The 26,382-nt window shown below is 38.0% G+C and overlaps 1 protein-coding gene across 1 annotated transcript; it reads right to left on the minus strand.

Annotated features, from left to right (window-relative positions):
* Positions 1 to 9,225: 9,225 nt before the first annotated feature.
* LOC109010146 (histone-lysine N-methyltransferase ATXR3) lies at positions 9,226 to 21,569 on the minus strand. The gene is made up of 20 exons (XM_018990866.2): positions 21,323 to 21,569; positions 18,770 to 21,107; positions 18,569 to 18,628; positions 16,747 to 17,937; positions 15,769 to 16,136; positions 15,130 to 15,684; positions 14,939 to 15,039; positions 13,557 to 14,598; positions 13,348 to 13,419; positions 13,141 to 13,251; positions 12,932 to 13,032; positions 12,453 to 12,552; positions 12,255 to 12,350; positions 11,805 to 11,972; positions 11,575 to 11,700; positions 11,414 to 11,467; positions 10,789 to 11,036; positions 10,580 to 10,688; positions 10,187 to 10,489; positions 9,226 to 9,709 (listed from the first exon to the last, which is right to left on the minus strand). The coding sequence occupies exons 2-20, from the start codon at positions 20,979 to 20,981 to the stop codon at positions 9,533 to 9,535; spliced, it is 7,194 nt and encodes a 2,397-aa protein (XP_018846411.1). The 5' UTR covers positions 20,982 to 21,107; positions 21,323 to 21,569; the 3' UTR covers positions 9,226 to 9,532.
* Between the last annotated feature and the right edge of the window lie 4,813 nt (positions 21,570 to 26,382).

The raw sequence follows: 26,382 nt of genomic DNA on the forward strand, positions 1-26,382 counted from the left end.
AACGCTCACTTCCTTTTTCTCATGTTTTTTGGTAATTAGGATAGGCGGTAACATAAAAAAATAGCATCTGGTAGATGGTCCAATATGCCGGTGGATAACCGTCAATGGCTGTGAAGGCGTGTGGGAATCACACGTCTCTATTGGTGCGAAGACATTTGTTGAATCTATAAGATCCAAGGCCGATGATCCCATTTCTTCCACGCATGGCGGCAGAACGCGAACTGTGACGTGACGACTTATGGATCTCACACATGGCATAGGCCGCGTGTGAGACTCATGCGCTACTTGAATGGACACGGTTCTTCCAAAAGCCAACAAATCGGCAATTGGGAAGTCCTATGGAGCCGCGTGTGACTGTCTAAGGTGGCTAGAAAGCAATAAATAGGCTCATCTCCATGTTATTTTTGAAAAACAAAGGAAGAGACCGGACAAAAGTTGGTAGACAGCGTCAAAGAGTACTGAAGGGAAGTTGGGGAGGAGGAGCCGAGCTCCTGCCCCTTCTGGACGACAGAGGGAGAATATTAGGAGATGGTTTTTTAGAGAGCTTCTCAGAAGGAGGGGAAAAAAAAAAGCATTGTTATATAATGCTACACCACATTTGCTTATTACTGAAGTATTCTACTACATTTAAACTTAAACTGCCATTGACTTTATTTTTTACTATGAAGTGTTCAAAATTCTTTTAAATAGGATTGAAGTTATCCCAGATAAGCAGTAGAGGAAAATTGAAGATGGTTATACTCGTAGATTTGGATCATTTTGATGTAAAATTTATAGATTTGTTCCTTGTAAAAGTGATGTTTTGCATTGTGATGTAAATAATGAAATATGTAGTATGCTGTTATGCAGTGTATTGTGTGTGTTGATGTCTATTATTATTTATTTTGTTTTATAAAAACTTGAATGGGCATTAAAAAATTTTAAAAATACCTATAAAAAGATTCATTATAGAAAAAGTAATAAGTGTAAATGCCTATAGAAAAAGATACAAAAAGCCTACTTACTAGGTCTTGTTTGTGTAACAAGGTGTTCTTAGATATTCTCATATATTTCATTCTCAAATATCATTCAAATACAAAAGATTTTTCAATTTTAAATCTTCAATTTTTCCATCTAATCATTATAATTTTTTCAATTTTACAAACAAAACATAAAAAATAATACAACTATTTCAAATTTAAAAAAAAAACAAATTATATTAAAAAATTATATTCAGACTTTTTAACTTTATAATATTTTTGTTCAACTTTTTTTCTCATTTTTTAAAACTCAATAAAACATCTTAATTTAAATCATTTCACTATTATTTATAGGTATTCTAAATATCCAAATTGGTCTTTTCTTTCTCTCTAACCTCCCAAGAAAGTACTATTTACTCTCTAGAAAACAACTCTTCCTAGAGGGGGAGGAGCTTCCTCGGTCCCTCCTGATCTACTACGGCAATATAAATCTAATTTCTCTCTCTCTTTTTGTTTATTTTATATTAAGCTTTTTTTGTTAATATGTAATTTTATTTTATGAAAATATTAGTTTTCTTACATATTATTGGTTTGGATATTGATAATAAAATATTTTATCATGAATCCAGTTGTAATTGTAAATTATTTATATAGTTATTCTTGTATTATATATATGAAATTATATTAATTGGGATAAAAGATAAATGTACGCGTAAGCTCAACTCATTTTTATTAAATGGGTTGAAACGTGTTCAATGAGTCGTATTCAAGTTAATCCAATTAAAATTAATTACTAAACAGATTAAGCATGCAGGTCATGTCACTTGTTAATTAAACGGGTTGAATATTGACCCATATAGTCTAATACCCATAACTTGACACGACACGAATACGACCCGCAACTAGAGTTGCCACCCCTATTGTTGTACCTCTATTTTCAATTTAATGCACTTTGCTTATAAAAATAATGTTGCTTAATTACTTACTAGTATCGCCATCGCTTGAAATGTAAATAAAATGATGCTTGGGTTCACTTTTTAAGTGCATTATTGAAATGACATACAATATAGTTTAAAATGCTTAAATATATTTAAGTGATTAATTAGCCACAATATATATATAATAATAAAAAAAATCGAAATAAAACAAGATAAAATAACAAAAAAAGAAATACACTACGTAGTCCATTCACCAACACAAAAGACATGCATGCATGAAATAGACTCAAGAAGTGTTAATTTTGCTTCTACAAATAACAAATATATATATATATATATATATAAATTGATGAGACTTCAAATATTATCTTAAAAAAAAACTTTTACAATATGATATATTACATCCAGCAAACGTAGGTTGATAAGTTAATAGCCACTATAAATTTTGTTATACACCAAACATTAATTGTCACATGACTTTAAACCACATTTTAGTATGATCAGGAGGTTGGGCCTCAAAACTCCTGGAATTAATGCTTGCTTAGGCAGTCCTAAACTTTCGTGCCAAACAGTAAATGATCACCAAAGCCCAAACAAACGAGCTGGACACGGAATAAAACTCCAAAACAAGCAGAAATGATAGGTAGGGCTAATAGTAGGTAAGAAATTAAGTATGAAAAAGTGGGAGTACTGACATGAGAGAGCCAGCCAGCCTTGTTGATGCAATACATGAGTACTGTGCATAGCTCATCTGTTTGTAATCTGTAATTGTCTGTTGAGCATGACTTTGCAAACGACAGCAGTACTCTAAACCATGCCCCAAAATCAAATACTAAGTTCAGGATATCAATAACATCATGCATGCACAAACATGATTACCCACCAACTGTCAGATTAATTCAGAAACCAGCCAAATCAATCGTCTCTGCCAAACAAAACCACTAAAAAATAAGGTATTAATGATGTTTTACTCATCCATTGGACGTAACAATTTCAGCATTAACATCGCCATCACTAAGTTGTAACCTTTTTGTATTCCCAGCTTTACTTGTAGTTAACTATATATATTTGAAACTTCTCTTTCCAAAAACCAAAAACAATAAAAGAAAAAAAGAACATCCAAAAGTCCTAAAAGAAAAGGAAAGGGACCTGAAACTGTTACTCTTAGAAGCAGAGCAAGATCCACCAAAACAGCAAACACCCAAGAAAGTGACAGCAAGTGCGTTACACGCGCCGCCTCGCTCGCTCATGGAAGAAAGAACCCCCTGGAAGTACTGGAACTGGAAGTTGAAGAATGGTTGAATGCCACATTCTGCTGCTGCTTCTGCTTCTGCTGCTGGAAAAGAAGCTTCCTCTCGGCAATCTTCCCGAGCAAAGCCATCTGCTCTGCGGCGAACACGCAGCAGCCTTGCGAGTAGAGCATGGTCTGGGCCACGGGGGAGTTCACCAGCACCTGGAGAATCTGGTTCCTGGTCAGCCTACCCAGGCCTCCGAACACGCCACTGTATAAACTCTGGGCCGGCGTGAAGGCCGAGAATGAGGAGGAGGAGGGCATGGTCTGGAGGGCCTTGACTTGGGCCTGAAGGAACTTCACATACTTGTGCGCCTCCTCGAGCATGGTGGCCATGTCCATCTTGGTGTCCCACGGCATCAACTTACGCAAGCTCTGGGTCTTCTCGCTCAGCTTCTGACGACGCCGGCTCGCCAACTTGCTGTGGGGCATAACCGCTGGTTGGGATGAGAGAACGACCGTAGAAGGATTCAGGTTGAGGTTAAGGCTGGGAACGTGGTAACGGTAGCAGCTCTGAACGATTGACTCTAGGGTTTGGGAGTTGGTGGATGTCGTCGAGTCGAGTCTGAGGCGTTTGGATGGCGAGACGGACGCAGAAGGAAATAGTTGGGGTTGGGGTTGGGGTTGGGAATGGGAGTGTTCGAGGGACTGTAGGAGGGGTAAGTGTGGGAAGACAGAGGAGCATTTGAGCTGATCATGAGAGAGTACTGGTGAGTTGGTTAAGAAATGGAATGGCTCATGAGCGTGAGTCGACTCGGCATCGAACTGCTCGTAGGCAAGGGGTTCGCTTTTGGGGAGCTTGAGCTTCTTGTTGTCCTCCGAATCTTCATTGTTGTTGAAGTTGAGGGGTGCTCCTCCAACTCCAAGTCGGTGGCAGTTATGAGTGCTGGGATAATCCTCGCTGAAGAAGGAGAAAGGAAAGGACGTCGTCGTAGTGGGCTTGGAGTTCACATCTTCGAGTGGGAAGTAGTCAGCGTAGAAAGGAAGTAGGGTATTGTCAGTGAGAAGTGACTGAAGGCTGACGCCGGAGAACATGGAGTTGAAGCTACCCTCTTCACAGCCCTCGCCGCCGGCGAAACTAGTATCAAAGCCTCTCTCCATTTTCATTCACACGTACAGTACCGTTTCTGAGAGAGAGATGTGATGGAATGTGTTTATAAAGAGGGTAGGGTTATCAGGGGTCTGCGTCTCGAAGGGATGGGGGGACACGCGGAGAGATGAGGGAATAAATGGGGCACGATAGTGGGCGGCTAAGCTTAGGTTAGAATGTCGAGGATGATATGGGGGTCCGTACAAAGAGCCAAAGCGGCCGGACAGGGACAGTGCAGGTGTGTGTACAGCTGCTTTGTTGTTGTTGTTGTCAGGGCTTTTGTTTTGTCTGCTTCTCCGATTCGGTTTCATTCATTTTCAGGTCACCGGGCAGGCGGAAGGGCTAATTAAAGGCCAACCGTTTTCGGCATGATAAAGAGGTTGCAGCAGAGAATGTTGGCTTTAGGCCTGTATTTTAATTATCACTTGCTATTATTTTTACACGTGCTATGAGTAGTGATCGAGACATTCCTCTTTTTTTTTTTTGAAAAATAACAGATACCATACTTTCATTCCATATAAGAAGGGATACAAAGTTTTTTCAATTGGATACAAGGTTTAATCCAATCTGGATAATCTTCTAACTAGACCACCTCATCCTCACATTGTAGAGCAAATTTAGCAAGTCTATGAGCTACCACATTACTTTCTCTGGAGGTATACTGCAGCAGCCATCTCTAACCATATCGGCACTTCAGTTTTATGTCTTCAATTACTTGTCCATACCATGCACAACTCTCTTCACTGGCTTGCACTTCCTTTATGACTTTCATAGCATCCCCTTCCAAAATAGCAACCTCAATACCAATTTCCTCACAGAAAATAATAGCTTTCCAAAGTGCATTCGCTTCAGCCACCACAACATCCTTAACAACATTCTCAGGCATACACAAAGCAGCTATAACATCTCCTGCACCCTCCCTAATTATAATCCTTGCCCCCATTTTAGGTTGGACTCCTCAAACCTAGCATCCCAATTCCCCTTGTAAGGGAGTTGTGTTGAGGCTTGCCATATAACATTTCAATCCACAGGAGCAGAACCAACAAAGTCATCTTTGTTTGCACCCTTAGCCAGAATATACTCTTCACTGTTTGTCATAGCAGCATCAATTACTTCAAATGGACTTTGAAAGGATTTCTCAAAGATCCAATTGTTCCTTCTCTGCCGAACCTTTCTGAAGATAAAATCTATACTTTCTAATTTACTTTTCAGCAACTTTTGTGATAATTCAGTCCATGTAGCAAGAAAATCTTCTTCTCTGCATATCAGCTTCTGTGCTTTGCTCATGTTTTCAGACCACACATCAAAGGTGGCCACACAGCTCCATAACATATGGCCACTCGTTTCCTCCAACTGCTCACATATTGGACATAAACCAGATTCAACAATCTTCCTTCTAAACAAATTATTTTTAGTAGGCAGACAATTAGTTAGAGCTCTCCATAGAAATACCTTAATATAATTAGGTATATTATGCTTCCAGACCATAGTTACCCCATTTCTAGTAGATTGCTCCCCTCCATGCTGCCTTTTAATCTTCATTGCAACATAATAAGCACTCTTGACCGAAAAAAGTCTATTCTTAGCAAGTACCCAGTAAAGTTTATCCTCTAAACTCATTCTGCTCACAGGTATAGTATAAACAATAGCAGCCTCTTCTCTGTTAAAAGTCTGCCTAACCAAATCATGCTTCCAACAGCCAGTATCCTTATCAATTAACTCAACCACAATTGCTTCCCTTCCCAAATTTGAAACAGGAGATTGAACCATATATGATGAAGGAGTTGGCATCCATTTATCAAACCATATCTTTATATTCCTTCCATTTCCCACTCTCCATCTCATCCCTTTTCTAACCACATCTCTAGCCTCCCACAGACTCCACCATATAAGTGCGGGTCCTCCACCAAGCTTTGCATCCATAATAGAGCAATGTCTATAATATTTCTCTTTCATAATAGTAGCAACTAATGACTCAGTCTTAATTAGTAATCTCCAAACCTGTTTTGCAAGCATTGCCTTGTTAAAACAATCAATATCCCTAAACCCGAGCCCCCTTCATGTTTTGATCTGCTCATGCCACTCCATTTCCTCTAATGGATCTTATTGTCATTCTTCAAATGTCCCCACCAAAATTTTGCTATTAAGGAAGAAATTTCTTTACATAACAGTTTAGGCAACTTAAAAACACCCATAGCATATGTTGGAAGAGCTTGTAAGACAGCTTTTATCAGAACTTCTTTCCCTGCTTGTGTTAAGAAATTATTCTTCCAGTTGCTGATTCTTGCCCAAACTCTTTCTCTAATTTCACGAAATGATTTATATTTAGATCTACCCACAACACTAGGCAGACCCAAGTACTTGTCAAAAACCCCACAACTTCTTACTCCTATCTCTTCTACTAATATGTTCCTTGTTTGCTGAGGGGTACTTGAACTGAAAAAAATTGAGGTTTTCTATTTGTTCAATTTATGTCCAGAAGCAACTGCATAAGAATCCAAAATTCTCACTAACTGTCTCCACTCATCTAATTTGGATTTACAAAACAGAATGCAATCGTCAGCAAACATTAAGTGACTAATGGTTGTTCCACCCCTTGCTACTTTCACACCCTTCACCAAACCAGTCATTTATGTAGGCTTAATTAAAGAACTTAGACCCTCTGCACACAAAAGAAATAGGTAAGGAGATAATGGATCTCCTTGCCTAAGTCCTCTTGTTGGAATGATTTTGTTCCCTGGTTAACCATTAATAAGAACAACATATTGAACTGAACACACACACTGCATAATCAACTCAATCCAGTGATCATGGAATCCAAGTTTCTGCATAACAGCCCTTAAAAACCCACATTCCACCCTGTCATACGCTTTAGACATATCCAACTTAACAGCCATATTTCCATTCTTTCCTTTTTGTCTATGTTTCATAGAGTGTAAGGTCTCATAAGCAATGATAACATTATCAGTAATCAACCTTCCAGCTATGAAAGCACTTTGACTTTGAGAAATGACATTAGGTAAAACCACCTTCAATCTATTAGCAAGAGTTTTTGCAATAAGTTTATAAAATACATTACATAAGCTTATTGGTCTGAACTCACCAACAGAAACTGGACTCTTAACTTTTGGAATCAAAGCCAAAAAAGTGAAGTTACAATCCTAGTCTAGTTGTCCCCCATTTAGAAAATTCAAAGTTGTAGTACATACCTTGTCACCAATTAAGCTCCAAAACTCTTGATTGAAACAAGCCCCAAATCCATCAGGTCCAGGGGATTTTAAAGGGGCCATTTGTTTCAAAGCATGCTCCACTTCCTGCTTAGTGAATCCTACAAAAGGAAATTATTCATGTCACTGGTAATCTTTTGTTCCAATCTCTCCACCCCTTTGTCAATAACATCCTCAGTTGGTTCAGTAGAGGTATAAACCTCCTGAAAATGCATCTTGAAAGCCTCCTGAATACCACCCTGGTCTGATCTCAGCACAGATTGACCATCCACGATTTCCACAGTCGTATTCTTTTTTTGTCTTTGAGTAGCACAAGCATGAAAGAAGCGAGTATTCCTATCACCACTAGCATACCAACTCCCTTTGCCCTTTGCCTCCACTTTAAATCCTCCTCCTCCAATAACATCTCCACCTCCTTCTCAAACAACGGATTTTTCTTTAATCACCTTATCCATCTGCATAGTATGCTGTTTACTTCATTGCTGCAAATAATTACCACATTGTTTTAGAGATACTTGAATTGAACTGCCCACTGAGTTAATACATGTTGTTCCATTCCCCCAGCTAGCAGCTATAACTTCTTTACACTACTCCTCCTTGCACCACCAAGCCTCAAACCTAAACAACACCAAATTATAAACTCCTTGAGATATGCCTTTTGAAGATGCCAAAACGACACCATATTTATAAACTAAGCATATTCTAAATCAATCTCCGTTACATTTGAGTGTTAGATTCTGCATGCATCATTTGATTAGCTTAGTCGCTTCATTACGTTGAATCAATCAATAATTCCTACTTTTCCAAATTATACACACCATGTCCTTTCCACCTTTCCCAATTCTTGCATGCATGCATGATGCATGCATACATTCGAATAAGATTAATTAATTGAATTCCTTTTTTTTTTTTTCCTTAAATCATGAGTTACTACCATGGTACCTTCTCCCATCTTTCACATTTGATGGATTATTGAATTATTTTAGCCAACCCCGTAACAATTGTGCAAATGTCAAGCCCAAGGATACAAAGGTCTATGGCTTGATTAGCATAATTCACAGCCTCCAAAATGTAGGTCTGGAATTCGAAACCCCCTCCCTCAAATGTATAAAAATAAAAAAAATAAAAAATAAAAGCTTGTTGCACAATTGCTAAACATACCCCTCTTTCTTTGAGGCCTGTCTGTATCAAAATACAAAAAGGGGGAGGGAAAAGTCAAGTTTTCTATCTCAGTCATATGCATCCGTTTGGGGGGTAATTGTCCATATTGTAACAATATCTGGGCAAATCTTGTATCACGACCATGATAACCAGGGCATATTCGCAAACTAACTCAAATCACCTCTTTCCTTTGGGGAAGAAAAAAAAATATATTACAACTACAAAATCCTGATCAAGGTTTGTTTACAAACAAGTTTAGTTAAGAATCTGCCTAAAAACTTCTGGTCCTCGCAATCCAAGCAAGTGCCGAGCTCTTTCCATCCTGTGCTCATTTCTAGTGGGTCTGAAAAACACACGCAAGCTTTTAGAAGTAAAAAGTGAGCGTCCAAGTATGTTCCTAACCAGTAGTGAACAAGACATGAGAATGAAAATTGTAGCAGAAGGGCGCCACCAAATCTCATCATAGCTCATTGTCTTGTCCTATGAAAATTTACAAGCCTTACTCTGGCGGGAAAGAAACGCAGGAACTAGTTTAGAAATTGTGTGACAAAAATACCAATTAACAGCTAATGCCTCCGACTTTTTCTTCCTTTTCATTTTTTTCTCATAAAATTAGAGAGAAACAATGCTACTTACTGCCATAATGAATCACAAATTACAAAGGTGGGGAAAAAGAAAAAAAAAAAAAAACTGTACACAAGAATGAGGAGAAACTGCAGTACAAAATGAATGTGACGCTTTGGAGTGATTACCAACTTCCCACATATTAAAGGGGCAGCTGTGGACTAAAATTGACAAATCATTCCAGACCAATTGACAAAGAGTTGTCTAATGACGCCTGCTGCTTTCCCAATCTCTGCAATGGGTCACCGATCCCACATGGCCTGAAATATGGCAGGTCTATGCTTCAGCCATTGCACCATCTCCCTGTCCAGTGAAGAATTATTTAGAACAGCATCCAACATCGGGCTGCCAAAAACATTTGAGGAGCTCTTAAATGACCATATTCGGTCCTTAGGCCACGGTCTCTGGGGCTGCTTCTCCTGGAAAACATTAGGATTGCAACAGATAAGCAACCAACGGCAAATAAAAGCAAGTTGAGAATAAAAAAAGGCTAAGGGGCATAACATTCAAAATTAAACAAGTTTGCTAGTGTTTTTAAACACAGCAATGGGTAATCCCCTACAACCTTAGTGGGTCCCTTCAAGTTCATTAATTGGGAAAGCTCGAATATAATTTGAGATAAAGGGCAAGTTTTCAGTACTGTCACAGAACCATAGGAAACCAAATGTAATCACTATTTGTCAGTTCAAAGTCGCAATGGGTTCTATCAAAGGTAATTTAGAAGTACCAACTATTCTCCTAAAAGAGTCCAAGAGTCCTCACGATGCTTAAACATACATATGCGTTAGTGTTGCTTACCCATTGTTTTTTATGGGCCAGGTTAGGGCAGAGTAAGGTCATTTATTAAGTAATTAAAAGAACCCGAGTATAACTCGATATAGGCATGTCAAACTCACCATTCTTGCCAGCATAAATCTCACAGTCCTTGGGCCATAAACACGATGCCTTGATGGTTTCAGAACCTTGGCATAGAAGGAACCGATCTCAGGTAACAGCAAGCAACCCCTACTTGCTCTGGCCAAGCTACAATCTGGGTCCGCACTGGTTTGGTTATGCCAAAAAATTAGCTGTCCTAAACAATAGTTCTCACCGTAGGTCTTGCAATACTCTTGAAAGCCATCCCCCAATATTTCAGCATACTTGGGGCCCAAGTCAAGTGGACTAATGTAAACCGGTGGAGACGTTACAGCTTTATATTCCTGCATGTAAAAATAAAATTTGCTTAAGATCAAAGGAACTGCAAATGAAAGGTAGAGAGACTCCAGTAGTTCTATGGCTGTAAGAAGTACCCGTATTCTAAAAAAGCACTTTGTGTATGCATAAATATGGATCAAGTCAGCTGCCGCATCATGCCGAGACTTGTAGGTACATGGAAGATTTCGGACCTCATCTCTCAGCCTTTATAATAATGAACATCCCATAAGATTACATGTTTTAACACTTGAATCATCGTAAGTTTGAAGAATACTGGAACAAAACTGAAGAAGTGCACGCTCACCATAGTAAAGATCTCTGAAGTTCTTTCTGAATGTCATCCGACCCTGATGGATCATGAGCATGAATCTTGGACTTGAGATCATTTAGCGTGCCTTCTTCCACATGAGGAGCCATGCATTGGAGAAGCTCATCGACAAATGATCCTTCTCCTTTCCAGAAAAAGGAAACAACTTCTTCGGGACTCAGCTTCTCCAGAGGAGGTGGTGCTTTCTTTGGGTCACCAAAAATGCATCTCATAACATATCTCACCTGTATAGACAATTCAACAGATCAACATCATCAACCTAGGCAATCAGAAAATGACAAGTGTAGGATCTAAACTCAACACACAGAGACATCATTGGCTACATGATATTATCGACATGGGAGTTAAGAGTAAATATCCTAACAAAGATCCAGAATCATCGAATAATTCAAAGGTTTAGCATCAAAACTTTGACTTAGGACTCATGATTTATAGACCCCAAAATAGCAGGCCTAAAATCATCTTAAGTACCACTTTCAGGTTGAGAGAAACATGACAGTAAGCCCCATTACAAGAAGAATGCATGCTATATGCGTCTTGACTGCTCCTTAACAAAATTAGAACCGACAAACTCCTTAACAAAATTAGAGAAGGTAGTCACCTTGTCAAGAGTAACAGCCAAATTCTGAAGCCTTTGATTGTACACACCCTCAGCCTGCCTCATGCCAAAATTTATGAATACCACAAGTTAATTGCAAGCCTGCCCAAACACATGCACTCACACCCACACACAATAAAAGACTAGGGCAGTGAGCGCCAAACCTGAACCTCGGCATCACTCTTCTCAACCTCAAGACAAATATCTGAAAAATATTTCCTTTTTTCCTCCAAATTATGCTTTAGAATCTCTGCAGGTAACTTTGTCCTTTCAAAATTTATAAATCTCACCTGCATACAAAATGAAGGAGTCAGGAGAAACAAAAATGACAACTAAATTACTTGCAACAAAAATTAATCTGAAAACAAAAGCTGGGGGCAGCAAAAGCACATACCAGGCGAGCTGAATAGGCTACTACCCATTCAGGCAGCCCACCAAGCAAACAACTGCCTAAACCAGCCCTCCCCAAGTCAAGATAATCCTCTTCAGATACTGAGTTTAATTCGCAAGCTTCTAGCATTAACTGATGACCATCAAGAACTCCATGACAGTCCTCCAGTACCTGTGGATGGACGAAATAAACTACATAAAACAAAAAGGCAACTTTGAAACTACGGCTATAAAAGGACCAATAAGATTCTGCTAGCCGTATCAACATCAGCAAGACAATTAATAATCAGTTACAATATCAGGATCACAATCAGACTGGCCTTCTATGCTGATCAGTATACTAATTCAACATGATAAAAATGTGATTCTGATCAGACTAGTTCAGGATTTTCATTTTCATTTTCATTTTTTTTTTTCGACATCTACAATCAGGAAACTGCCATAAATCCTGTACCTTTTGGAAAGCCCCTTCACCTGTCAGATTCAAGTAGCTGCCCCGGCAAACTTGGCTGCCACACAAACAAACTGACACTTCATATTCTTCTTTACTCTAGCAAAAGGAACAGAAACTAGTCAGTAAATATTGAAATACATATATTATTCTTCTCCAGACTCCATAGTGTACGTAAGCCAAACAGCAAAAAGAACACACCTCTGTAACAGAATTATAATCAAATGTGATCTCCTCGCCATATTGAATTTTACGTACAGAATAGATTCCAATCTGGTAATGACCACCTACAGCAGTAACCCTGCATTGAAGAATAAAATTATAGGATGATCGAAATCCGGCTTCACTCACGATATATTACATTTACCAAATATAAAAAAACAATAAACATATATATATATATATAGATGAAGTAAGAATAAAATATAGAATATTAGGGAAGAAAGTTAAAAGAGATAAATTGTTGGATATGTTCCTCCAGACCAATATAAAAAAATAATAGATATGAGATTTATTACTCTCTACCATATACAACAAGTTCAAATCTGTAGGGTAGCTTGCAGGGTCATTAAGTAGTAACAAGCAAAGTCTTTCGCATTGTACCAATAACATTATCAACTGGTTTACAACTCGGCAGTTAGGGTTATGAACAGCAAAGATAGTACAATAACAGGACTCACTTTGCTTCACAATTAGGTCGACACGAGTGGCATATTCGACTTGCATAGTTTGCCTTATGCATTGCATCAACAACCACCAAATCATACCCATCAGCATCACCCTGCAAGGTTATATACAGTTCGATCAGATTAAAAAGTTTCGCAAAGCAAGAACAGATTGAGCAAGCATGACTAGCCTACAGCACAACGCTTGTTGAAGAGAGGAAAACCTTTGGCCTTTCAAGATAGATGTTGTAAAATTCCGGAGCTGGATCTTTACTATTTTTCTGCAAAGATCGAATCCCATCTTGCTTCTCGAACCATTTCCAAACAGGATAAACCTACAAAATTATTTTCAAAGAGTTTCAGAACAATAAACCTCCAAATTTTATTATTATAACAAGTAATTGTATTACACTAACAATTGGCTGCCCTACCTCTCCCAAAAACTCCACAACAAAATCCTCTTCTCCAAAACCTTCTTCTTTGTTGCAAACAACACCAAGCCCCTGATATCAGAACCCAATAGACAATAAAAAAACATGAGAATCAGCATCAAAATAGGAGATAAGTCAAGCAGCATGTCCAAAAGAGGGGCAACATGATAGTACCATCTGCATGCACTAAATCAATGATGCATACATACCTTTCTGTAAGCAACATATTTGTCATCGGCACGACTGTCTATGGCCTTCAAAATACCCTGACACATTCTCACAGTTCGTATATCGCAGTCTTCTTCAGCAGCCTTTTCGATTTCTTCAATAACAGGCTGCAAGGGATACATCATAGGAGTGTTTCCAGTTCCAGTGAATTGCCTAACTTGCTTATTCAAAGCTTGAAGGAGCACATCTTCGATAAACAAATGCTTCTCGAGTAAAGGCCAATCCAACTCCTCTGGCATTGAATCAAGCAAAAGATTGTGAGTGTAGGGATCAATTCCATAAACCTCTTGCTCTAAAACCTCAACTCCAAGCTGTTTTCTAGGTTTATAATCCTTGACTTCAGGAAGTTCCATATCAGACTCCTCAGTGCCACTTTTCTGTGCATGGAGTTTCTCAACATAGTCCTCTGGTAAAGATACTCGCATCTTCCGTTGCACGTCCTCATCATCCGCAACAGTAACATATTGATCAATGACTTCATATTTTCTTGTAACAGGAGGAACCAGGCTTGCTTTGGTCATGCGAGCACCCCATTCACGATCATCAGTCATAGAATCCAAGCCCTCATCTCGAATAAAGTGTCCATTCCCTCTTGAGTCTGCAGGTCGAACTTCTGACCGAATATCCAAATCACTTTCCACATCTGAGGCTGTGCTCTCACTCTCACTCTTGCCATCTGAAGACCTGTCAAGGTCATCAGATGTTTCACTCTCCGAGTGCATAGATTTTTTATTCAATTTGGATAACCGCCTTCTGATTTCTCGATCAGATGCATACTCTACATAATCCAAACCATAATTTGAGAAGGAAGTGCCATTACTCTTATTCACATACTTCCTTTCAGTCAAAGATTTATTGAGCTTCTTCTTATACTTTGAGGCAGCAGGTGAATCATCTTCCCAGGACTTCATCATCTCATCTCTTTCATATGACGACTTAGAACTGTCTTCCAATCGTGTGGCAAGTTTAATAAATAAAGGAATAATATGATTCATGTCTCCAGCATCGCCCCGATTCTTTGCTCTGTACACAAAATAAGTCAACAAAGAATAAAGAATACAGTTGAAACAAGTGCTTAAGCTAATTTATATCATTGTTTATGCTGCATAAAAAGATATTTATGTTGCCTGACTTGCATGAAGAAAGAAAATATGCCCAGATAGAGTACCCATAAATCCACAGAAAAATGTTTGAGTCATGACCACCTTAAAAGAACTTTGGACAACCAAAATAATAAAATACAACAGCTTTGAGTTAACCCCATCAGACTTCAACCTGAGCATAGAGCTGTTAACCCATTGTTAACAACAGCATCTATGACCTTATTTAACAAAGCACCAAACACAGGCCCAACGGAACTTACTTTATTGCGTCTCTGCACATTCGACTGATATCCTCCTTGACAGAGCTCAATCCATGGCCAATGTAATAACCCTTTTTAATTCTGTCTTCAATTTCTGCAACCTGATCAATAAGGAGACAACAAGAAAGTATGTACTTATGATAGAGAGATTTTTTAATATGGCAACATGCAAAACAGATGACTAGCTATACCTTGGGCACAAAGAAATCAAAAGTATTCTTATTCATTATGTCCTTAAGACCCGAAAGAATAAATTCTTCCATTCTTTTGTAACTATTATCAGATTTCTTAATGGCCCACCGCCTCATTCGAGCATCCCTAGATAGAATGGAAGACGACTTTCTGGCGTCAAATAGTTTTGATCGTTTGTATAAGCTTCGGCGGAATAACTGATTTGCTGAGTCTCTCTTATCCACACTATCAAAATAGTCCTTTAGTTCACCAAAATCATCCATATCACCACCCAGACCCTTTTTGGAAATCGATGAAGTTCTCTCAGTAATCTGTTTAAGACTTCTTATTTTAGACGGTGATTCCTCAAATATCTTTGTAACACGTGAAATTCGGGTCTTGATCCAGTTAATGTTCGCAAATTTGAGGACCAACTCATCAAACTGGCTGCAACCTCTAATATCTATATAAGATATACAAGGAAACGAATGCAAAATCTCTTCAAGCAGCTCGGAGGTAATGTTTGTACAACCTTTAAGAACCATTGAATTCATCCTTCCTTTTCCATAACCATTCTGCAAGCAAATCATTACATGAGACCTATCAACAAGAGAACAAAAATTTTGACTTCAAAAATGCAAATTCAAAGTAAAACCTACCATGATGTTCAAGAGAATGGAGTCAGTGCAGTTAGGACCCAAAGTTGACAGGTCAATATGTCTTGAGATGTCCTTGTAAAAACTGCTCGCGGCTCTCCAGTGTTTACAAGTCAAAGAAATAAAGGCAAGGGATTTGATATCTGATCTCAGAAAATGAAAAACCCGTGCCAGGACATGACCATCCAATAAACCCCAGCTTCCCATTTCAGATTCAGAATTTTCATTCTCCTCTCGGTTAAAAAAAACATCACCACAAAGATCATCAAATGTGGATTCATCCTTAATTGTGTGCATGTCCTCTTCTACTTCATATTCTTCAATCTCATCCCCCAGCAGCCGTGCTCTCTTGGCAGCATGTGCATCACCTTCTGTAGTTAACCAGGCCCCAACCAAGCACACAGTATATAAAAAATTATTTCAAAGAAACAAAGATAAAGAACAAAGTAAAAGTCCGAAAGAAACAGCGATGGAATGTATTAAAGATAATCTACTAATATTCATATAGGGTTAAAGACTACGATAAAACTAAGAAACATACATAGACACACAGCACACACACACACACACAACAAAACGAAGGGGGAGCAAAAAAAACCTAAGGGGCCAGCCATGCATCAAGGTATTCGCAAATTCATGACGGCACAGTAAACCACGTATGCACATAAAGAAGTTTGACAGAGAGCCTCACCACAAAGATGCCTCGAACACATTATGAATGACTTGGTTTAAGTTCAGTTGCTATAAGATAATGAGAGAGAGAAAGAGATTGACCTTTGACAAAGGACATATTCTAGCAGAATATTGAATGGCAGGTTCATTACTTGAAACACTACCAGAATGAGATTAAAAAAAGAATTGATTGGGACCAGTATAAGATTAAAATTAAAGAAATATCACTCGTGCCTCTTGAATAGAGAAATCTGCTTTTTGCCGAATAAAATCCAGAATGCCAATGGAAACAAAGAGATTAACCCATACCTGATTTACGGTATATATGCTTCTCCATCTCCTTTTTAGGCTGCCTAACATTGATCCATGGATCTAAGACTTCATTAATGGCTGCAGCAAACTCACGGCTCTTATATGATTTCATTACCAATTCATGCAGCTTCCCACGAGTATAACCGATGAACTGAGGATGTAGGTCGTGTGAGAAACTTGGTTTCGTTTTAGAATCACCAAGGGCAGTGCCTTGAGATTGTGAAAAAGGTCTTGAAGAATCACCACTCGCAGAAGTATTCTCCTGGTCGCTCTTGACACTGGCTTCAGTGGTCTCTCCAGCAGAGAGAACTGGAACCCAAATTTTATCAAATTTTCTGAAAACACTGATGTGTTTCTGAATGACACCTTGATCTGCTAAGACCTGCAGGTGTGAAAATGAAGAAGGCCCTAGTTCATGCCCAGCACCATCAAGGTAGTACCAATCCCCCAAATGCAATTGCAAATCGTCAACTGAGCAAAGACGGTCTTTTGGAGGGTTGATGGATGCCCCGCATTTCCAGGAGTCTTGTGAACCTTGATCATTAGCACTTTTGGATTGAGAATCACATTCTGTTGACGATCTCTTGCCATCACTACCTGAAGAGTATGGACGAGAAGACCTTGAAGAATATCTCTCCTTTCCTCTGACTTTTGTTCGTGGATCAGAAATAAATGAACCATGGTCTTTAACCACACATGCATTTATCCTGACCACTGTAAGCATTGTTCCTTTCACTCCCCTAACAATAGCAGTAGACTTGCTCTGAACTGGTCTGCTCACGCCACTGCAATCATTCTTCTCATCTGATAAAGAAAAAGCCCAAGGAGGGAGATCAAGCCTCCTGCTGTGAGATGGATAGTACAAGTCATCTTTTCGATGCCAGCGAGGGTCCTCATAACCAGACTTTGGCATCTGGCATAATGAGAAACCATCATTGAGAACAAGCTTCTTTCTGAAAGACTTATCCTGTCCAGCCTCATCATTCCTCTTCCAGTCGCCACCCTTACATGGCCATCGGCCAGAAAACCAGTCACCAAATTCTCCACAGGCAAAACCATGATCCTTGTCAGAAGTCGCAATTAACCTGGATTCTGCATCTTCTTTTGATTTGATGTCGGAAATTCTAGACAATTGATCATTTTTCTGATCAAAAGCTTCGCTTCTGTGAGTTTGATACCAAGCAAAACCTGTACAAGGACCAGAATAAACTCTATGACATGGGATGCATATCTTGAAGTGATGGTTAGTAAAATTTTTATGAATTTTTTAGAGGTTCTCAAAATTTGAGACTTGTTTACAATGGATTTTGTGAAAGTAGGAAAAATGAGAAACTGTTTGTATAAAAATGTTTTGAGATGTGTTTTTAATAGAGTTTGTGAAAGCTGTAGGTAATTTTAAAATGTTCTGGATAAATTTTTAATGATTTTTTTTTTTTTTTTTTATGAGTAAGGATAACTTTTCTTTTTGGATTTTTTTGAAAGTTATAATTTTTGTGTTTTTTCATGGAAACAAAAACAAATGATTAGATACAAAGTACGATTTTTTTAGAAATGGAATTTTTTATATAAAAAAAAAATTAAAGATGTTTGAATTAAAATTGGACATTTTTTAAATTTTTTGGAAAAAATAATGAAACCAAACAAGTCCATAGGTTTTTTCCTAAGCAAGTCCACACAGGTTCAATGAGTATCTACAGAAGTTTTCAAAACTTGCTCATAGAAGCTTTGAACCGTAAGAACATTAATGGCTCGTTTATAAGTAATCCAAAATAAAGATAAACACATGAATGAATAGAAAGCAATGTCAGAGATAGTCTACCTTCAGAATTTCCCCATCCCTCCCCCCATTCAGTAGGCTCAATCCTCATTTGTAGAGCTTCTGCAAAATCATAAGGTTCCACAAACGTGGGAAGTAAAAAATCTCGACCAAACAAAAATGGCGCAGGAATTACAACCAGATCCTTACTAAAAATATTTGGTCCTAATTAAGGGTAAAAGTAATTAACAGACAAACTAATACCTGCAACAGTCTCAAGTTCCTTGCCAGGAACGACAGGGAAGCCATGTAACAGAGCCCCAACCCTTTCATCAATGTGAAGATCTTCTGAAGGCTCAAAAGCAGCTGCACTGTTATCCGTGCAAACCAGAAACTCGGATAAAGTGACGGGTATTTCCTCACCAGGACCAAATTGCCTAGTATCTCCAGTATCAGCCAAAAGATTACCAGGAGCTTCGGGAGGCTTCACCAGCTGAGTTATGGTGTCCGATGCAATGAATGGGAAACTCACAGTTATCAACGGAGACGTTGCATTTTCAACAGTTACCCACCTATCACTATCTAAGTGCCTAATCAAGTGATCTGACATTAGAGCCCCTTCTCCCACAAGTGTTTTAAGATCGCCTAATTTAGAAGGCCCACATTCCATGCCATAATAATCGAGGTAAAACCATTTCCCTGTAGCCGAATCAGCCACCACTGGGATATGTGGTGGCGTGTCACATATATCCATATCTTCTTCCATAGATGGTAGCTCTTCAGGAAGAGTCCCATCAACATGGGACGATTCTTTGCAAGCAATGCTTGGACTCTGAGACTGCTCTTCTTTGTGAGTCTCACACTCGACATCTTTCTCCAGAGAGCCATTAACATTATGTACACTGCTAGTATCTTGAGACTCTTTAGCTGAATAATGCGAGTCTTTTTCAATGGGATCCCTCTGGCTGGGCTTATCTTCTTGCTCTTTACTACCAATCTGAGGATTACGCTTCTCACTTGTTCCTCCTTTACGACTTGCTTCTCGGTAACTACTGGGCCTACTTCGATCAATTGGGGACCGCTCCTGATAGTTAGGGGTCCTATCCCTACGATCATGGTTTCGAGCTCGATCGTGTGGGGACCGCTCTGCATGAGTAGGAGTTCGATTTCTATGATCATGGTGTCGATTCCGACCATGTGGAGATCTCTCCCGACCATGAGGTGATCTCTCACGACCGTATGGTGACCTCTCCCGACGGACAGGACTCCTGTCACGATGATCATAATACCGGGCCCTGTCAAGTGGTGACCGCTCGGAATGTCCAGGGCTACGCCCATGCCTGTCATAAACTATTCTTGAAGATAAAGAAGATTCATAATGCCTGGAGGAGTACTTTTCTGATGGAGTCATCTTTGATGAAGCTAAATTCCTGTAAGACCTCTCAACAGAACGGCGTGAATAATGATCTGAATGGGCAGTGCGGTTGCTGTCTTCAGAAAGCCTCCGGGTTTTTGAGCCCACATAATCCCCGTAATCTCCATGATACTTCCGCTCTGTGCTATCCGAATCAGTGCCATACCGCTTCAACCGGTTACCAGAAGAGTAATCTCTCCCATGGTTCTTCCCATTACTGTATTCATTCCTATACAAACCTTCCTCGTCTACAATTTTTGAACTGATCCTTATATTCCTCTCCTGACCACTCTCCCACCTGGGAGTACTTTTGCAGAGCTGACTTCCATTTCTGTTGAACTCTTTCCTACGGAAACTATCATCCCCCGAATACTTCCCAGAAGGTGGTGTACGCTCAACCTCAAATCTACTCCCCTTATCATTACCCAACTCATACCTGCGTGATTTATAATGATTGTACTCATCCCTTGGTGCTTCCCCTTTATGCCATCTATCTGGAATGAACTCTCCCTTTTCAATCTCATCTTTTGAGCCTCTCCACGACCCAAAATCCACTCTCTCTGCTTCTCCTCTCCTAGTCTTCTCCGGCACTATCTCACCCTTCTCCACCTCATCTTTCCTCCACTTACCATAAGCAACCTCTCCTTTCTCCACCTCACTTCTTCTCCATTTATCAACAATCTCTCCCTTCTCAATTTCACTTCTCCGAGACACAAAATCTCCATTCAAAGTCCCTAATTCACCCTCTTCTACCTCTTCCTTCTGTACCTTCTCAGCAAAAGTTTCACCATTTTCAACTTCCCTACTACTCTTTTTACCTCTATTGAATCCCAAATCACTCTTTTCGGACTCTCCGTTCTTCGCGAATTGCTCTTTCTTCACCTTCATCTTCTTCTTTCGCTCCGTGTCAGCCAACTTGAGCGACTTGGAATTGAACCCATTGTTGTTGCTATTGCTCCCATTCTTGCTTCCGTTACCATAGAGCGTCTTCTCCGGAATTGGAAACCTCTCCATATGATGCTGCTGCTGCAAAGGCATGCATGCGACGCCTCCATCGCCCATGGAAATCCCCCAAATCCGCTTCGGCCGGAATCTTGAAAACCCTAATTCTCCCCTACTCCGGGGCTATCGATGCTCATGCTGCAATTCGCTTTCAAGATTATTGAATCGTCGCTCCAATTCAAAACCCTGTTGTCAAAAAATTGCACAAAAATAAGGCAACCCATAAATCAAAAGAGCCGAAATGCAGGGTTTCGGTTGCAAAGAAAAACACACGATTGAACACAAATAAGCATGAAACCTTAAATCAAATACGCTCTTGTCACAAAAACCCTAGGGTTTGAATTCCACAAAAAGAGGAAAAAGAATTGAGAAGAGAGAAAGAGAAATCGAAAGAAATTTACCAAGAAAATTGGGGAAGTGACAGAACAGATCGAGAAAACTCTCGGGAGTGGCGAATCGAACAGCGTGTGAAGGAAAACCTTAAGGGCACAGATCGAGGAAGGCCGAGAAAGCGGGAGCTCAAATTTTCAATACTTCTGAGAACATATCAACGTTCCTCTCTATTCTTGTTTGTGTATAGATACATATATATCTCTCTCTCCCGCTGCGCAATATGTTTAGTTTCGCTCTCGTTGTGTTCTTCCTTGGTCTGAAAGACGAAACCTTCGTGTTATTATTATTATTATTATTTTTTAATTTTATAAGCTTCCTGGATTTCTTTTATGATTTTCCATTTTTGGCCCTACAATTTATTTCGAGAAATGTTCTACATATTTCGTATACTCTATTTAAAAAATAAATAGATAACATTTCTTTTAAATAAATAGTATAAATTATATAAATTATTATCAAAATATAAAATGACAAAAGCGTGTGTAAATAAAATGTAAGTTGACGAGATGAATTTATTTACAATTCAATTGATTTTAAATGTTAGTTTATATAATCGAAACATTTAATAATTTTTTTCATTAAATGTAATTCAAAACTATAATTTTAGGGATAATATATTAATTTAAATAGTTTATAGACCACATTATAAATTGGATTTTCAATCGGAAAGAGGATACTATATTTCAATCCCCAAAGATTTATACATTCAAACCATTTTGTTGCTTTGTTTTGAAATGATAGGGTTAGGATATAATAATATATGCAGAAAATTAAAGCTAGAATATGAAGTTTTGGGTATGATATGAAGTGTACGGGGGAGGGGTGGTGGCGTTGTCGTCATTTCAATTGGCGGGGTTCATTTGGCGCTCAACTTTGAGCTAAATATTTTAGGGGAGTTGAAAAGCATACCTCTCTGTCCTCAGAGAATTTGTAACAATTTGCTTACAATTAGGTAATAAAATAATATTATTTTAAATTTTATTTTGATTTTCACTTTTGATTTGATAGATTTAAATATAATAAAAAATCTTATTATATTTAAAATGGTATATAAATTGTGAATAGGTTATTTCCGTTTGGATGCAAGAAGTATTTTATTTCATTCTATCTCATTATTACAATTTTTCTTAATTTTCATATAAAATATAATAAATAATTTAACTTTTTCAAATCTTAAAACAATAATTATATTAAAAAATAATATTATAACAGTATTTTATTTAATTTTCAACTTTAAACTTTCATCTCATTTCAACTCACTATCCAAACACTAAGTTCTGTTTAGATGTTGAACTAAGTTGAGATAAATTGTATTATTTATGAATAATAGTGAGTTGAGATAATAGATTGAATTTTATGGAGTCTACCTAAAATAAGTTTAGATGTATTTGAATGTTAAGATGAATTTAGATATATTTATGTAAAGTTAAAAAATATTGTGGATTCTATATATAAAGAGGTGTTGAATTGAAAAAAATTATGAGTCCTTCATATAAAGAAGATTTAAGTTGAGTGTTGTTTAATAATTGAAAGTTATGTTTTAGATATTAAGATAGGTCTAAAATTTAAATAAATTAAGATGACCTGAGCTCATTCAAGAATCTAAACCAAGAACTTCCTAAATCTCAAAGGTCCTTGTGATCTTAAAACAGGGCCAACATCGGCTTTCCTCAAATTTTACACTTTTTAAAAAGAATTGAAAATTTTTTCATATAAAAAACATAGAAAAAAGATTGTATGAAAAAAAAATTCAGAGAAATAGAAAAAACATTTGGAAAATTTATTGTGGAAGACTGGAAGTATTTAAAGATTTTGAGAAATTCTTATACCCCAACATGCAGTAGCTTTGTTTGGGCTTCTTATAGTTGCCTTATAGTTATGCCTGTGGTGCTTTTCAATCTCTAATGATCCTTTGGGCCGTGTTTTAGGTAATATGGTTTGGGTCCAGGCCTATTCCGGCTCTGCCCAATAGATTTCATGTTGGGCTGGAGCTCTTTATATAGTGATTAGGCTAAACAGGAATGAAACTTTCAACAATGACTATTCAAATAATCCAAGTAAAATAACGTGCAAAATTCTCATTTTGTAGGTTCAAGTTATCATTTTTTTCATCAAATTATTCCCCAAACAATCACAATCAACAATTCACTTGCAGCTCAAGGGGTCGATTAAAAATCAATGTTCTTCTCTCTTTTTTGCAGCAGTATTAAAAAATAAAAGATGAAAAGTTGAGAATATTTATCTGAAAGGAAACATTTATCTGAGAGGAGATTTACCTGCTCATTTGGAGATGATTTCGCAAGTCAAAAAATATCATTCTCTCACTTCCGAAGTAGAGAATAAGACGATCCCACAAATGACGCCATTTGTTGAAGCATAAAATCACCCAATAGACCAAAATGACAGAGGTGATTTGGGCCTTGATGAAGTGGTTGGAAGCCCACGATGGTGGTGGTTTGGCCTTTGGGGCATCGGTACGATACCCTTACGTACATCCATAGCAGTAAATAGATAAATATAGAAAATATAATTATAGATGAAGACACATGGATTTACGTGGTTTGACTCAAGACTTACGTCCATAGATCACTTGAAAGGCAAATCCACTATAATATGTGTGACGCTCCCAGATTCTGCTTGGGATCGAACGAACATCTGAAGCGTCGGGATATGCAACACAAGATTACTTGCCCCCGTTCATGACAAATAAGATGCAATGTTCCTAACATGCATATAGCATTATGCAATATTCGCAGCGGATAATTTTTTTTTTTTAGCAATACTATGCACCAAACTTATAATATCTCAAATAGTTAAAACATAATCCATGCATACTTAACAAAATAAACATCCACGATTACGGCAAGGTCTCAGAAGATTATAATCTCAAAACAATGGAGACCTGGCTCCATAATTACATTGCCAAAATATACTATTGGGCTAATTGGTTGAGTAACTTACGTAACTCGACTAACAAGGCCAAAATACTATCCAAAGACCTAACTATGGAGGCTGCAAGCTTCGTGTTGAATCTACGGCATCTAGTCAACCTCCTCCAGTCTGCCAGTGTCTGCTCCTTACTCTAATCTTGACACATCGCCTACTATTTGGGAGGAATGGTAGTTGAAACTACCACGGTGAGATTTCATTACAAATTTCAATAAGTTAACAGGAAACTTCCACACATATTAATGATGCATGCATGGTAGTAAAAGTATGAATGTATAATCAAAGTCATAAGTAACCATATCATAACTTGACATATAACATGACATAAATGACATAACTTGAATTGAAACTGAAACTTAGATTGACGTGACGTGACATGACATGTACGTGAACTTAAAACATAATATGGACTAGCAACTTCGCATGAACGTGAACTTGAAACATAACATGGACTTAAAACATAGCATGAACGTGAACTTAAACATTATATGAATTTGAATATAACATGATATAAACATGAACTTGAAACATATTCTTGTCTCATGGGATCACCATGATAGAGTAGTCTTATCTCATGGGGTTACCATGATTGCTTAATCTTATCTCATGGGATTACCATGATTGTGTATTCTTGTCTTATGGGGTCACCATGATAGAGTAGTCTTATCTCATGGGGTTACCATGATTGTTTAATTTTATCTCATGGGATTACTATGATTGCGTATTCTTATCTAATGGGGTTACTATGATTGCCTGTTCTTATTTCATGGGGTTACCATGATTGCGTATTCTTATCTCATGGGGTTACCATGATTGACATGAATGTAAACTTGAATATAATATAACGTGAAGCATGATTTGAACGTGAAATATATGGAATCTTATTCAATAGAGTTAATTAATAAAGTGACCATATGGGTGCTACACGAGTCCCCTTAAGCCGTGTGTCCTTGTCGATTACAGCATCACAACACATGTGTCTATACCAACTGTGAGTGCATTAATAGGTACTTCACAATTGCTGTGGCCCCACGTATTCTACGTGTCACAATCGCTGTGTCTCACGTAGTGTATGCTCCACAGTTGTTATGGCCCACTTGCTGTGGACATACATAAAATCAAGTGTGGCACCATTGGCATTAGTGTCTAGCGTGCTCTAGTGACTAGCTAGTTAAGCTTCATTCACAACCTGTTGACTATACTTCATCAACCTAGGAAATTTTACACCTATTTAGACACTCCAGCGTGAACAAAGGAGTTCCACTAGGATATTACCTTATCCTAGCGCTTAGGGTCGTGATTGACATGAATAACTTAATAAGACTGTTCTCGAGATACACAAACTGTATTCGAGACGGAATAACATGAATACAAAAATATAGAAGTCTTGACCTAGCGGAACGTGACGTGAACGTAAGACGACAGTCATGACATACTTTGAGATATAAATGTAACAGATAACATTTCATAACTTGATATATGTGTAACAAACAATATTTCATAACATGACATAACATATAACAAACAATATTTCGTAATATGACATAACATGTGACAGTGAATATTACGTGACATGACATGTATGTAATAGATGGCATATGGAATATGACATACTTGCAATAGATAGTAACATGAGACAAAATATATTGTGTAACAGATAAGTATTTCGTGATAGAGTAATTCGTGTAATAGATAAACATGTGATGACATGGCATGACATGACATGTGTAACAATATATGAACATAAACTGTAGTTCCCTTACCTATCAAACATACACAGTAAACTGATAGTAAGTTAGGAGCTAACTTACCTCGATAGTTGCGTTCTACGAGAATAAAATGTGAAACACGAGGAACTGTAAGTGGGTATTCTAAAAGTTAGAAATTTAATTACTAACAATTAAAAATGTGTAAAGAAACAACTTAGAGTAAAATTATCATTTTACCATCTACATGTGGGAAAATGACAATTTTACCCCTAACTTAAGGATTTCACATCCTAACTCCAAAAATTACTACCTCATATAAATTTTGTCCTAAACTCAAATATCAACTCAGAAAAATTTAAAACAATTTGCAACTATGGAAAACTCACTATGGCCAAAACCTACATAGGCTA

The sequence above is a fragment of the Juglans regia genome, chromosome 1 (genome assembly GCF_001411555.2).
Source record: "Juglans regia cultivar Chandler chromosome 1, Walnut 2.0, whole genome shotgun sequence".
NCBI lineage: Eukaryota > Viridiplantae > Streptophyta > Magnoliopsida > Fagales > Juglandaceae > Juglans > Juglans regia.

What these genes read in the sequence shown, in the direction of transcription:
- LOC109010146 (XM_018990866.2), bottom strand. Translation starts at nt 20,981, where the DNA reads ATGGGCGATGGAGGCGTCGCATGCATGCCTTTGCAGCAGCAGCATCAT. An exon ending in GCATATATACCGTAAATCAG is followed by an intron (nt 16,137 to 16,746) that starts GTATGGGTTAAT and finishes GGTTAACTACAG; the next exon opens with AAGGTGATGCACATGCTGCC. An exon ending in AGTGCTTTTTTAGAATACGG is followed by an intron (nt 10,490 to 10,579) that starts GTACTTCTTACA and finishes TTTTACATGCAG; the next exon opens with GAATATAAAGCTGTAACGTC.